The sequence below is a fragment of the Mizuhopecten yessoensis genome, unplaced genomic scaffold (genome assembly GCF_002113885.1).
Source record: "Mizuhopecten yessoensis strain PY_sf001 unplaced genomic scaffold, ASM211388v2 scaffold321, whole genome shotgun sequence".
Taxonomy (NCBI): domain Eukaryota; kingdom Metazoa; phylum Mollusca; class Bivalvia; order Pectinida; family Pectinidae; genus Mizuhopecten; species Mizuhopecten yessoensis.
This window is the reverse complement of record NW_018403488.1, coordinates 109,738-123,004: the sequence shown is the minus strand read 5'-3', so window position 1 is coordinate 123,004 and position 13,267 is coordinate 109,738. Positions and strand designations below refer to the sequence as shown.

The 13,267-nt window shown below is 38.3% G+C and overlaps 1 protein-coding gene across 1 annotated transcript in view; it reads right to left on the bottom strand.

Annotated features, from left to right (window-relative positions):
- Positions 1 to 1,951: 1,951 nt before the first annotated feature.
- The window catches only part of LOC110446361 (solute carrier family 23 member 1-like), a 30,951-nt gene continuing 19,635 nt past the window's right edge, over positions 1,952 to 13,267 (bottom strand). Inside the window, exons 4-14 of the mRNA XM_021491481.1 lie at positions 12,631 to 12,731; positions 12,268 to 12,344; positions 11,218 to 11,399; positions 7,381 to 7,477; positions 6,808 to 6,964; positions 6,199 to 6,348; positions 5,701 to 5,804; positions 5,447 to 5,576; positions 4,792 to 4,935; positions 4,042 to 4,137; positions 1,952 to 3,362 (exon numbers count right to left, since the gene is read on the bottom strand). Of these exons, the coding sequence (XP_021347156.1) occupies positions 3,100 to 3,362; positions 4,042 to 4,137; positions 4,792 to 4,935; positions 5,447 to 5,576; positions 5,701 to 5,804; positions 6,199 to 6,348; positions 6,808 to 6,964; positions 7,381 to 7,477; positions 11,218 to 11,399; positions 12,268 to 12,344; positions 12,631 to 12,731 (1,501 nt within the window). The 3' untranslated portion in view covers positions 1,952 to 3,099. The remainder of the gene's footprint in view (positions 3,363 to 4,041; positions 4,138 to 4,791; positions 4,936 to 5,446; positions 5,577 to 5,700; positions 5,805 to 6,198; positions 6,349 to 6,807; positions 6,965 to 7,380; positions 7,478 to 11,217; positions 11,400 to 12,267; positions 12,345 to 12,630; positions 12,732 to 13,267) is intronic.

The window sequence follows — 13,267 nt, the reverse complement described above, 5'->3', positions numbered from 1 at the left end:
GAATGTCTTGTTTTGATAATACAGGTACGAATATCACCCTCTGGTAATTAACGTACGAATGTCTTGTTCTGATAATACATGTACGAATATCACTCTATGGTAATTAACGTACGAATGTTTTGTTCTGATAATACATGTACGAATATCACTCTATGGTAATTAACGTACGAATGTTTTGTTCTGATAATACCGGTACGGATATCACACTCTGGTAATTAACGTACGAATGTTTTGTTCTGATAATACAGGTACGGATATCACACTCTGGTAATTAACGTACGAATGTTTTGTTCTGATAATACGTGTACGGATATCACACTCTGGTAATTAACGTACGAATGTTTTGTTCTGATAATACCGGTACGGATATCCCACTCTGGTAATTAACGTACGAATGTTTTGTTCTGATAATACAGGTACGGATATCACACTCTGGTAATAAACGTACACCTGTCTTCGTTTGATAAAACAGCTACGAATATCACCCTCTGGTAATCAACATACAAATATCTTCTTCTGTTAATACAGGTACGAATATCACCCTCTGGTAATAAAAGTACGAAAGTCGCCCTCTCATTATACTGGTACGAATATCACGCTCTGGTAATAAACATAAAAATATCTTCTTCTGATAATACAGGTCCGAATATCACCCTCTGGTAATCAACATACAAATATCTTCTTCTGATAATACAGGTACGAATATCACCCTCTGGTAATAAAAGTACGAAAGTCGCCCTCTCATTATACTGGTACGAATATCACCCTCTGGTAATAAACATAAAAATATCTTCTTCTGATAATACAGGTCCGAATATCACCCTCTGGTAATCAACATACAAATATCTTCTTCTGATAATACAGGTACGAATATCACCCTCTGGTAATAAAAGTACGAAAGTCGCCCTCTCATTATACTGGTACGAATATCACCCTCTGGTAATAAACATAAAAATATCTTCTTCTGATAATACAGGTCCGAATATCACCCTCTGGTAATCAACATACAAATATCTTCTTCTGATAATACAGGTACGAATATCACCCTCTGGTAATAAAAGTTCGAAAGTCGCCCTCTCATTATACAGGTACGAATATCACCCTCTGGTTATTAACGTATGAATGTCTTGTTCTGATAATACAGGTACGGATATCACCCTCTGGTAATTAACGTACGAATGTCTTGTTCTGATAATACATGTACGAATATCACTCTCTGGTAATAAACGTACGAATGTCTTGTTCTGATTATACAGGTACGAATATCACACTCTGGTAATAAACGTAGTAGGGTCGCCCTCTCATAATACAGGTACGAATATCTCCCTCTGGTAATAAACGTACAACTGTCTTCTTTTGATAATACAGGTACGAAAATCACCCTCTGGTAATTAACGTACGAATGTCTTGTTCTCATAATACAGGTACGAATATCACCCTCTGGTAATTAACGTACAAATGTCTTGTTTACATAATACAGGTACGAATATCTCCCTCTGGTAATAAACGTACAACTGTCTTCTTTTGATAATACAGGTACGAATATCACCCTCTGGTAATTAACGTACAAATGTCTTGTTTACATAATACAGGTACGAATATCACCCTCTGGTAATAAACGTACGAATGTCTTGTTCTGATAATACAGGTACGAATATCACACTCTGGTAATTAACGTACGAATGTTTTGTTCTGATAATAGAGGTACGGATATCACACTCTGGTAATTAACGTATGAATGTCTTGTTCGGATAATACAGATACGGATATCACCCTCTGGTAATTAACGTATGAATGTCTTGTTCTGATAATACGGGTACGAATGTCACACTCTGGTAATTAACGTACGAATGTCTTGGTCTGATAATACGGGTACGAATATCACACTCTGGTAATTAACGTACGAATGTCTTGGTCTGATAATACGGGTACGAATATCACACTCTGGTAATTAACGTACGAATGTTTTGTTCTGATAATACATGTACGAATATCACTCTATGGTAATTAACGTACGAATGTTTTGTTCTGATAATAGAGGTACGGATATCACACTCTGGTAATTAACGTACGAATGTCTTGTTCTGATAATACGGGTACGAATATCACACTCTGGTAATTAACGTACGAATGTCTTCTTTTGATAATACAGGTACGAATATCACCCTCTGGTAATTAACGTATGAATGTCTTGTTCTGATAATACAGGTACGAATATCACACTCTGGTAATTAACGTACGTATGTCTTCTTTTGATAATACAGGTACGAATATCCCCCTCTGGTAATAAACGTACGAATGTCTTGTTCTGATAATACAGGTACGGATATCACACTCTGGTAATTAACGTACGAATGTCTTCTTCTGATAAAACAGGTACGGATATCACCCTCTGGTAATAAACGTACAAATATCAATTTCTGATAGTATAGGTACGAATATCACCCTCTGGTAATAAACGTACAAATATCAATTTCTGATAGTATAGGTACGAATATCACTCTGTGGTAATACAAGTACAAATGTCGCTCTCTCATAATACAGGTACGAAAGTCTTGTTCTGATTATACATGTTCGAATATCACTATATGAACTATACTACAGATTAATATGCATGGGAGTATACATGTGTGGGGCCGTAACACCTCGCAGGTAGGGCTAGCCCCCACCCTTGTGTGATCCAGACCAACACATGTATCCTCCGCGTTTATAGTTTGTATGCTACAATGAATGTCTTAACTGCATGTACTTTCAATTACAACGATACATTGATGTCTAAACATAGTCATGTATCAGTATTACGTACCACGTATAAATACAATTTATCATAATTTACTTGGCTTGTGCAAATCAATATACAATCTGTTTATTGAAACCTTTTAGGTATACTCTAAAATATTCTATTATTCTACACTTTATATACACATTCCTATATGTTAAGTGTATATTTATGTAATAGATATTATGTAATCGTGTATACATGTACCAAATGCTTTGTATATATGTTCCACATTACATTGTAATCTTCATCTTTGGAGGCAATACGAATAATGTTTGTACACATGTTACCCCTTGAGGAGGAACACGCGGTTTCTTTGGTTACAGAGCTGTTGACTCCCGATCTATGTTAGCAGCAAATCCTTCGTTTACATATGATTTAGATTTCTCAATGACGTAACCACTGTGACGTCGCCGTCGGCATCCGTTGAATGCCGGACACATTGGGACGTAACGCCAGCAAGCCATTTTGTCCAGGAGTGGCTGTATGAAGGGAATGTCATACACGGTGCTGCGTTTCTCATTTCCCCCTGTCACGCTTGTGATTTCCCGCCATTTTTTTATCCCACGCTCCTCATCCGTCCCTATAACATTTACATAGACCCGTTATTATAAGTCATGGTTTTCACCTCAACAGCAATGACTATACAGAGTTCTCGAATATGCAATATAAATGACAATTACGTATGATTGAATCTGATGTAGGTATGTGGGCATCGCACAGTGATTGAGAACGAGCCAACAGCACTGTGAAACACGTAACGTTACTTATACAGTGTGCGTTACATCACCCTCAATATCTGGGGGTTACGCTCACTTACGCTCTCTACACCCTGGAACATGTCATAGTAAAATCGAAGGCTCAGTGTGAACCATCTTGTGGGTGAGACAAGAAGACTAGCTTGATCCTCTGATGTACACCAAAAGAATCTCGCGGCCTCGTAATGGTAAAATTGACTGGCTTTGAAATCAGTATTACTCCTCTGTAATCTTCAAAGGGCAGGTATCGGCCGAATGACTGGTCATGTTTTCTTACCCGAGATCAATCAAATAGCGAGTCGCGTGCCTTGAAGTTTGCTATGACATATTCCAGGACTGCAGAAAACGTAACTGAGCGTAACATCTGGAGCACCGAGGATACACTACGTCACGGATCAGTAAATGGGATTGTAAGTGATACGAATTGTTCATTTCCGGGTCTGTGTGTGACCCGAGATAGATTACGTCATTTACTTTGAATTGTCACCTGGATTCCTCACATACCTGGGACGGTGTTGTCCAGAACAAGTCCGACCACGCCCCCAACGAACATGTTGGTTCCAAGTAACACCGACAGGATCTGGTCGACCACCTCGTTTCCTACAGAATACAGCCTGGTATTACTACTAAACAACACATCTAACAGAACCTGGTGATACGGTATTAGACAATTATACATGTTTAATTAACAGAAAATAAGGTGATTATAACGTAAAGGTTACAACATGACCGTCTATTTCCCACCCCGTATCAAGTCTTCTTTCGAGCTGATATAAGTCGAGGATTGATACAGGACATGATATGGAAATTGTCACAAAATAACATTTTAACAAGTTAAAAAAACTACCGATTGCGCATGCAACGCTACCGGTGTCGCGTTTACTAAAACTAGACACTTAGTCAAGGTCTCGAGATTTATCTCCCCTTGCTGTTTTGGTATAATACGATTCACATTTTGGTGAGGTAAATTCCTGTTATGATAAGGGATTTTATGCCTACTCCACATAAAACTTAAAACTCAACGCAAATATATAATTGAATAAGGCCATCATAAGATGACAATTTATTATAATAACATCATGACACAAACTATGAAAATGATGTTTACTGTCAATTTACATCCTTAGGATGGGATTCGACTGAATTACGCCACAAAGTGAACAATAGGAAGCTTATTTTATTTATATGCAGTCGACACATCGACAGCCGATATCTTACCTGCATCTATACTGACATCGACAACCGATATCTTACCTGTATCTATACTGTTCGGGTGATCTTTGATCCAGACCGGAAATGAAAGGCCGAAGAATAAGGACGTGCCGAGCACGAATATATTCCGGGACGATGACAAGTCTACAAACTGTAGATTGGACAATCCTACAGACACCACCATCCCTGTAAAATGCACACCACGTGACCATGATACAAAATTGCGATTGGACAAATCTCAGACACCACACTCTTTGTAAAAGGCCATCAATAACATACGCGATATACACACGTCACAAGTCGATTGGTGACATGAGCTATGACACTTTAAATGTACATGTAGTCATGAGTATACATTTATAAAATTAAAAACAGATGAAGTTATCTTTCGTTTTCAGACCGAAGTAATAGTAAATACATAAAATGTACTTGAAATAAACTAAATATTTGGACCCTGCCCTGTACCTGATCGACATGTCGTATGATACCTACATAATCACCAATCAGAATCCACAACAAATATCGGTGTGAAGGCATCACACAGGTATGCCATGACATCAGACGTTTACACGAAGTGGGGGAAATGAAAACAACTTTTGTTGTATATCAATATCTTAATATGACAATTATGCCTCCATACTAGACTAACGTTTAAGTGCTTGCAGTCGATGCTTCTCTAAAATGACGTCATACATACCGAACATGATGAGGAACATTCCGCCGATGACGGGATCGGGGATGGTGACAAACAATGCCCCGAACTTGCCCAGACATCCAAGTATCAGCATCATGCATCCTCCAACCTGTACCACGCGCCGGCTACCCACCTAGTTAACAAATGACCACATCAAAGTCAAAATGTAAAATTATATGAAAGACTTCAGCCTTACATATTTTTCAAAATGATCACATGCGGCATGCGACAGATGTAACTCATCATGATATCGCTACCTTTGTAATGCCAATTGCGCCTATATTTTCGCTGTATGACGTCGTCCCACTTCCGGAGCCCCACGCACCTGCAAGGATACAGCCAATTCCCTCCATGCCGATACCTGAGGGTAGAACAGTAGGAAACCATTGAACGTGACAAGTTTGTTCTGTCGCTATTTACATATCATTAGTAACTATCTGGTAGCCATAGACGTAACGGGCAGATCAGGAGGGTCGGGATGAAGGGTCTTGGGGACCCTCCCTCTTTTGAAATGAAAACTGTTAATTAATCATAAGCCGCAACACATCTACACATTTCTATGAATAATCATTTCAACAATGCCAGGAATTCCAGAACCTAAAACCCTAAAACATCTAACAATACTCCCTACATATCAGGATAGGTTCACCACGAAACAAGCTACACTACTTATAATTTATTCTTGGGTCCATGTGGTTGTGGGTTACAGTATGTGATGTCGCTACCGAAACTCGATTAAAACCAGAGTAACCTACCCCTGTTGACAGCATGATCGGGAGGCGGTGGCGCTCCGGATAATCGTGCGCATGCGATGTAGTCTCCGACAGACTCGATCATGGACGAGATGACTCCTGCTAGCATACCGAACACGCCCGCGGTGCTGACAGTGGGTACTCCCCACTGACCTATAATACAAACATTTATGATAGACATATAGGTTATGTTCTTTGTTCCTTCACGCCATCGAAGTCGCCTGCTGATTGAATGGACAAAACAGGACAAAAATAAGGAGCATGGACACGGCTTTAAAATGACCAACCATACTGGATTTGATATAGTCAGAATAACAATTAACCATACAGAGAGGTATCAGCTATGTTAAAAATAAACGAACGATGCCGTTCCTCTCCCCGACCCCAAGGTATTGAAGCAATCAAGACTAATACCAAAAAATTGATTGTTGCCCACTATTTCGGCGATATAAAAAATGCAACTTTACCTGTATATATATACAATGTACACACTTTTTGTGTGGGTATATTGCTATTTGGTATTACGATAATTATAATACAATATGACAAACTTTCCATCAATTTCCATGATGGACTTGAGCCTAGAATTGCTTCCTGTTGAAAATAACTCACCTGGATACGGAAAGCGGAACCATTTAGAGTCCCGAAGGACATCAAGTTTAGTGTCTGTCCGTGCTTCGTATCCCCAGCCGTTCTGGTCGGTCGGAAAGACTCCGGCTGCCGTCAAAATACCGCATATCCCCCAGGCCGACATCATCGCAATCAACACCTGCAATGTCAGGCTCATTTTATAATCACTCAAAATAAACACGGGGTTATTATTTAAGTACGTATTTTGATACGATGTATACGATGTGCTTTCAAATAATAGTGAAATGCTAGCTTGTACCTTAGTTATCACGGTTATAAACTGGAAAGTAATCATTTTAACTTTAAATTACGTTTGTATTATTATTTCATGATATCAGACATACAATGCACCACTGAAACTTGAAGTTGAAACAAGATTTTGTTATACATTGACATTTATTTTCTATACCGAAGCTAAATAACGATCAATGGCAGGAGGTCATCCTGATGAACTAATACTGATATTTAAATTAAAATGAATACGAGTTATCGTTCTTACGCCGTATTTTATTATTATCTTCAAGGTATGCAAAAAACCACTGGCCATGCACTTACCGGAAACAGTTTGAAGATAGGAAGTTTATACGACCCACATCTAGGTAAAGTGATGTTCCGAAGATACTGTGAAAACAACGCAATCAGTACCATAGTCCTGTAAAACAACGTGAAGAGCTGATCATAGGTGCATGTCTGTTCAGATTTCTTACAATATTGGGATTTATTTGATAATAAATAAATCAGTAGTGTTGTTACACTTTGAAAACGAAGGGAGTAACCTCCCTCGGCTTTCTTCTTGCAAAGCTGAATGGCTATGAGCTGTCAAAGGGAAAAAAATCGTCAACTTTCAGTCGTCTATCAACGACTTTTTAGAGGTTTGACTGGACAATCATCAAATTATAAGGAATTTTATTTTACAGTCATGTTTTCTGAATTTTCTGAAATTTATGATAGAAGATGGTAAGAACCACCCACCCACCCCTCTCTCTCCCCCACTCTAGCTCTGACCGTTCTATGTGGCGTGCTTGGATTATTTTTTTTCGATGAGCTATGTAAAATTAACCTATAGTTTGGTACCATAACGTTTCTCGAGCTAAAACGGATATAAAGGGGTCTTTTGTGACAGAGGGGTTGTCTCGGAAACAATCTACGAGCACGTGCTCCGCGTCTCTGTTCAGTTTTTGGACGTCCGATCTCTTTGTTGATTTAATTTGGTGTACGATCGCTTTACTGTATATAGGTTACACATTCCTTACGTTCATCTCGGTATTAAGTGTTAAGTTTTGTTTTTATCTTTGAATAGTGATATGAAAACCTAATCCAGGAAATCTGATTTATTCCGTATTATGATCTTGAAACGGGCCAGGCTGGCCTTCTCCAAAAATATTATTTTTTTTGCACAGGGGGGTCAAATTAAAACCCAAATATTGTGGGCTCCTGTAACAGTATCAGTCAGGCTGACCACCAAGTAATGAAAACTCAACATATTTTGGCACAGCAGTAGCTACTGAGCAATGAATAAATGCTGCTCTGTATTTTGTTAGTAGGATAAATGTATGTACATTGTACATGTCAAATATTAAACCTATTGGTTATTACTTTATGGGGTTCAGCATACCTGGTTTTTATGTTTTTTTGGATTCTATTCCTGCAGCATACTTGCTAACACTCGCATTGCATAGTGATTTAGGAAAGTATCCAAAGGTAAAGGAGTTCGCCCAGGCAGATTGAGGAGGAGGAAACAACCCTATGGCCGTGTTCCCGCAGGAAACAGATGTTGCTCATGAGCAGTTGGCAAAGCAGTCTACATGTGGTCATGGTGGAAAATTTGAACAGATGTTGGCTGTTTCAAGGTCACAGCTGAAACAGCTGATTGATGGCAAAGTACAACACAGGCTTATAACTACAACCCAAGGTCATTTAAGATTCATTTCGGATGGTCAGTATAAATAGTCATTGGATAAAATGGGCATGTTGACTTGAATGTTAGCCAATCCCAGTAGCATTGATAAACAACACAAAATAATTGATTTTGTTGATGGGGAAATTAAAATCATTAGCAAGAGGAGTTAAGAAGACCAATGACATTCAGGCATGGACTGACATCTTTATAGTTTTTATGTCTATTTATATTTCTGTCCATCCGGAGGAAGCCATACCATTGCTGAAGTATATAAGTATTGTTAGAATAGAGGAATTAGGGAAGGAGGCAATGGCTGGATAGAACATGATCAGCAGTTCCGACTTAAGAAAGCAAGGGATCAGGATATTTCTTGGGGTGTTGATGATTATGAGGCTGCTAATAAGGTGTGAAAAGAGGTACACCTTGGCCGGATTGCTGGCCCTTTCCATTGCTGGCCTATTGAAACCATGCATGAAGTTTTAGGCACTGTGCAAATAATGCTGAGTTATGAATCGCCGCCTCAAGTTCTAGTAATTCATTGTGGTGGCAATGATATAAGTAGTTTATCCTTGCTAGCATGGGTCCTTTAATACTCTTAGCGCTCTGTTGCCTAGTACTTGTATTGTATCGACCCAAATACATCAAAGCAAGTGGAGATATGAAAGGCCAGGGGGTAATCTGAATAAACAGCAGAGTGCGTATAAAAGTAAGGTAGCTACTGACAATTTGTCCAAAGAGGTGGGTATAAATGTATAAAATATCACGAGTTTGTTTACATCAACATTGCATTGTTTTCAGGAGACCAGGTCCATCTTTCAGGACTTTCTATTTCCAGTATTATTCGCAGCAAAGTCTTTATTTATGTTTCAAATTGTCTCCGCAAGTATTTCCTTAACCATACATTAACCGAGGTTCATAACAGTGGCGATTGTGGTATTGTATGCTTCAGCAACCCTTTTATCTTATGACAGGGGTTGTTGGAGTCGTTCACGGTAGAGATTTTCTATCAATTTGAGCATTTGTTGCTATTTATTGTGAAATGCAATGAATTTTTGCATATTGTAGACAAAGAACCGTTCCTTGGTCACGGTAGTGATTTCCCTACCATTTTGATCATGATGTTGCTATTTTATTATGAAGTGCAATGCTTTTCTTGCCTATTGGACACAAAGAACTGTGTCTTAGTCAGAGTTGTTATTTTCCTATCAATTTGATCCTAATGTTGCTATTTATTATTCTCACTCAAAGAGTTGGCAGGGGATACAGAATTGGGGTTCGTCCGTCCATCCATACGTCCGTTCGGTGACTAAGTTAAGGAGAGTTGATCCTATCTTCATGTAAGGTCATGGGGAATTGCTCTCGGCTTCATCCTGCCTACTACAAGTGCTATGTTGATTATACTTGCATCAATTGTGTGTCTAGGGTCGCTCTACCGAATGGATATTGCGGATGCTGATATTGACATATTTTACACTTCATTAACTTGGTTAAGAAGAATCACTCTCATCTTTATCTTGCTTACTACAAGTGCTATGTTGATATTACTTGCATCAATTGTGTATCTAGTGTTGCTCTACTGATTACATATTGCGGATGCTGATATTGACATATTTTACACTTCATTGACTTGGTTAAGAAAAAGTGCTCCTTATCTTCATGTAAGGTTACGAAGAATCACTCTCATCTATTACTTGCCTACTAAAAGTGCTAAGTTGATTATACCTGCATTAATTGTGGTTGCTCTACTGGATGCATATTATGAATGCTGATATTGACCTATATTTTACGCTTCAATTAATTGACTTGGTTAAGAAGAATCACTCTCATATAAAGCTTGCCTACTACAAGTGCTATGTTAATTATACTTGCATCAATTGTGTATCTAGTGTTGCTCTACTGTATGAATATTGCGGATGCTGATTTTGACATATTTTACGCTTCATTGACTTGGCTAAAAGAATTGCTCTCATCTTCATGCAAGGTTAAGAAGAATCACTCTCATGTATAGCTTGCCTATATACTACCAGTGCTATGTTGATTATATTTGCATCAACTGTGTGTCTAGGGTTGCTATACTGGATGCATATTGCGGATGCTGATATTGACAAATATTTTACGCTTCAAGTCATTGACTTGGTTAAGAAAAAATACTCTCATATATACCTTGCCTACTACAAATGCGTTGTTGATTATATTTGCATCAATTGTGTGTCTAGATTTTGTCATATTTATCTATTTGAGGTGGTCCAAACAGCCCAATTTTGTTGGTGGTAACCTCTTGGTGACAAAGCCATTGCCACAATCGCCAAACACAGATAAGTATCGGTTGTTGTTGACAATTTGTTGATGAATCTCATGAAAAAGAAATTAATAAAATAAATTGAATTTATTTTTGACTTTGTTATCTCTGATAATTTGCATTATCAAGAAAATCAAGAAAAAGATGGCGGACGTAATGGATGTTATAAACATGTACTACTGTTGAAACTTACATGACAGCAATATACCACTGTTTGGATGCTAGATCAGCCGCCTCCGGGAACAGCCCCAGGCCAATCAGTGCCACTGTAGGGGTCACCGCCAGGGGGCCTATAAATCTGAGAACCACGCCCATCAATCCCGAGAAACCAATCACAACCTGGAACAAAGACGCCACCATAATGGCGCCCTGAACCTGGAAACAGAAAACATGAAAAGCTACGACCAGCATTGTCTATGTATTCTAAAGTTGGACGTACTTTATTAAATGTTATTATTTTTGCAATGTATCGCACATTGTCAAATATTTCAGCTACAGAAACAAGAAGCATGCCTTGAGAGTAAACAAGATATAAGCCCAACTCCCATTGTATATAAATTACAATAAAATATGTTTAAAACAAATATGTTCAATTGATAATCAAAAGTGCAATGCATATGCAATGGGTCATTTTCGTGGTTAATAGAGTTGTATTGAAATATTTCTAAACTGTTATCATTATCTAGTGAATATGTACGAGCAGAACATTGGTTTGCATTTACAAAAAAGAAGAAGATAAAAGCATTGCATTGCAAAGAGTATTGTTAATGGCAAATTCATATTTCATTGTAATTTCAAATGTTTTAATGCTTCTAAAATTTGTTATATGATTTTGTGCTTTCTCTTCAAGATACACTTCAACTGTTGCTGACAGTGACTTACAGTAATTTTCGCGATCCAGATTCAATGAAGAGATATCGTTAACTTGTTCTCTTCTACATTCTACTAGTTTTGTTGATGTATTTAGTCTTTATATTTTATTGGGGTCAAGATCAAATGTTCTGCGTCTTTATCTCATGTTTATCTCGATTGAAATAAATAACAAAAATATGCCATGAGCATGCGTGTAATAAGATTCCGTCTACCTTCATCATTTTAAGCGGTCATAAACTCACAGACAAAAGAGATATGCGCCATGCACTCCGTGCAACAGACGCTTAATATGAGGTTTTCATTCAGATTGCATTTATTTCTACACACTTCCGCAATACCACACAAATAATTAAAACTTTGCTAGATTTACCTCGCGCAAGCGCATATGCCATATCTCCTGGTGGCCGAGACTGCCGTATGGTGGCAGGTCCGTAATGTTTCGGAGTCCTAAACGATAAAGGATTTAAAATATAACTTTATAAAAATATAGATACAAAACCGTGTCCATTTCATATCTTCTTCCATTTCGGTATTGTTCAGTATTTAAGATTTTAAAACACATTTAAACAGAAGCAATACCGCCGGATTCCCACTTACAGGGGGTAATGTGAGTTAGTGGGCAAAAGGGTAAAGGATGAGAAGTAAATTTAGAAAAGATATTAATTGATGTAAGGAAAGAGGAGGTGTGAGAGGCGGGTTAAAACGGATTGGCCGAGATCGATTGAAAACCTACCGTTTGCGGCCTCCGTGTACTCGCACGACCATTTCGGGAGGGACAGCAGAGCGAACGTGGGCGTGAGGAACGTGAAGGAGCCTCCCTGGATGATCGGCAGTCTGCAGCGTAACGCAATGTTAAAGTTGTCACATGCCATTTGGACAGGGTGTAAATATCAGTGTTTGAATATCGCGCGCTTTCCAGCCAGGTAACTTTAACAGGTAAGTTACGCATGCGCTAATAAGTGTACTACAGGTGAGAAGGGCGGACATTACGGGTGCGGACTGTGTAGTGAATGTTGGAGCGCAAATAGCTGCTTGCGGTAAGTTTAAACTTGTTTAAGTTTTATCAGATTTATTATAACAAATGTATTGATTCATATATAGGCGTTGGACCTTATAAGTGCTGTATAAAGGTGTATTTTACCTGGTATGAATGTAGGCGTACCCGGTACTGTGAGCGCACGGGGTGTGTATATATGCGGGTGTATGGGACCAGGTAAAGCGTGAACAATAGCACTGTTAGTTTTGTTCAGCATAATGAAATGTTAAGTGCTAGCATTACTGCTTAAATACTATATATAACTAGTTCAGATATAGATTATATTGTCTTAATCAATAATTGTAATTAAATAGTATACCAGTATAATACTATC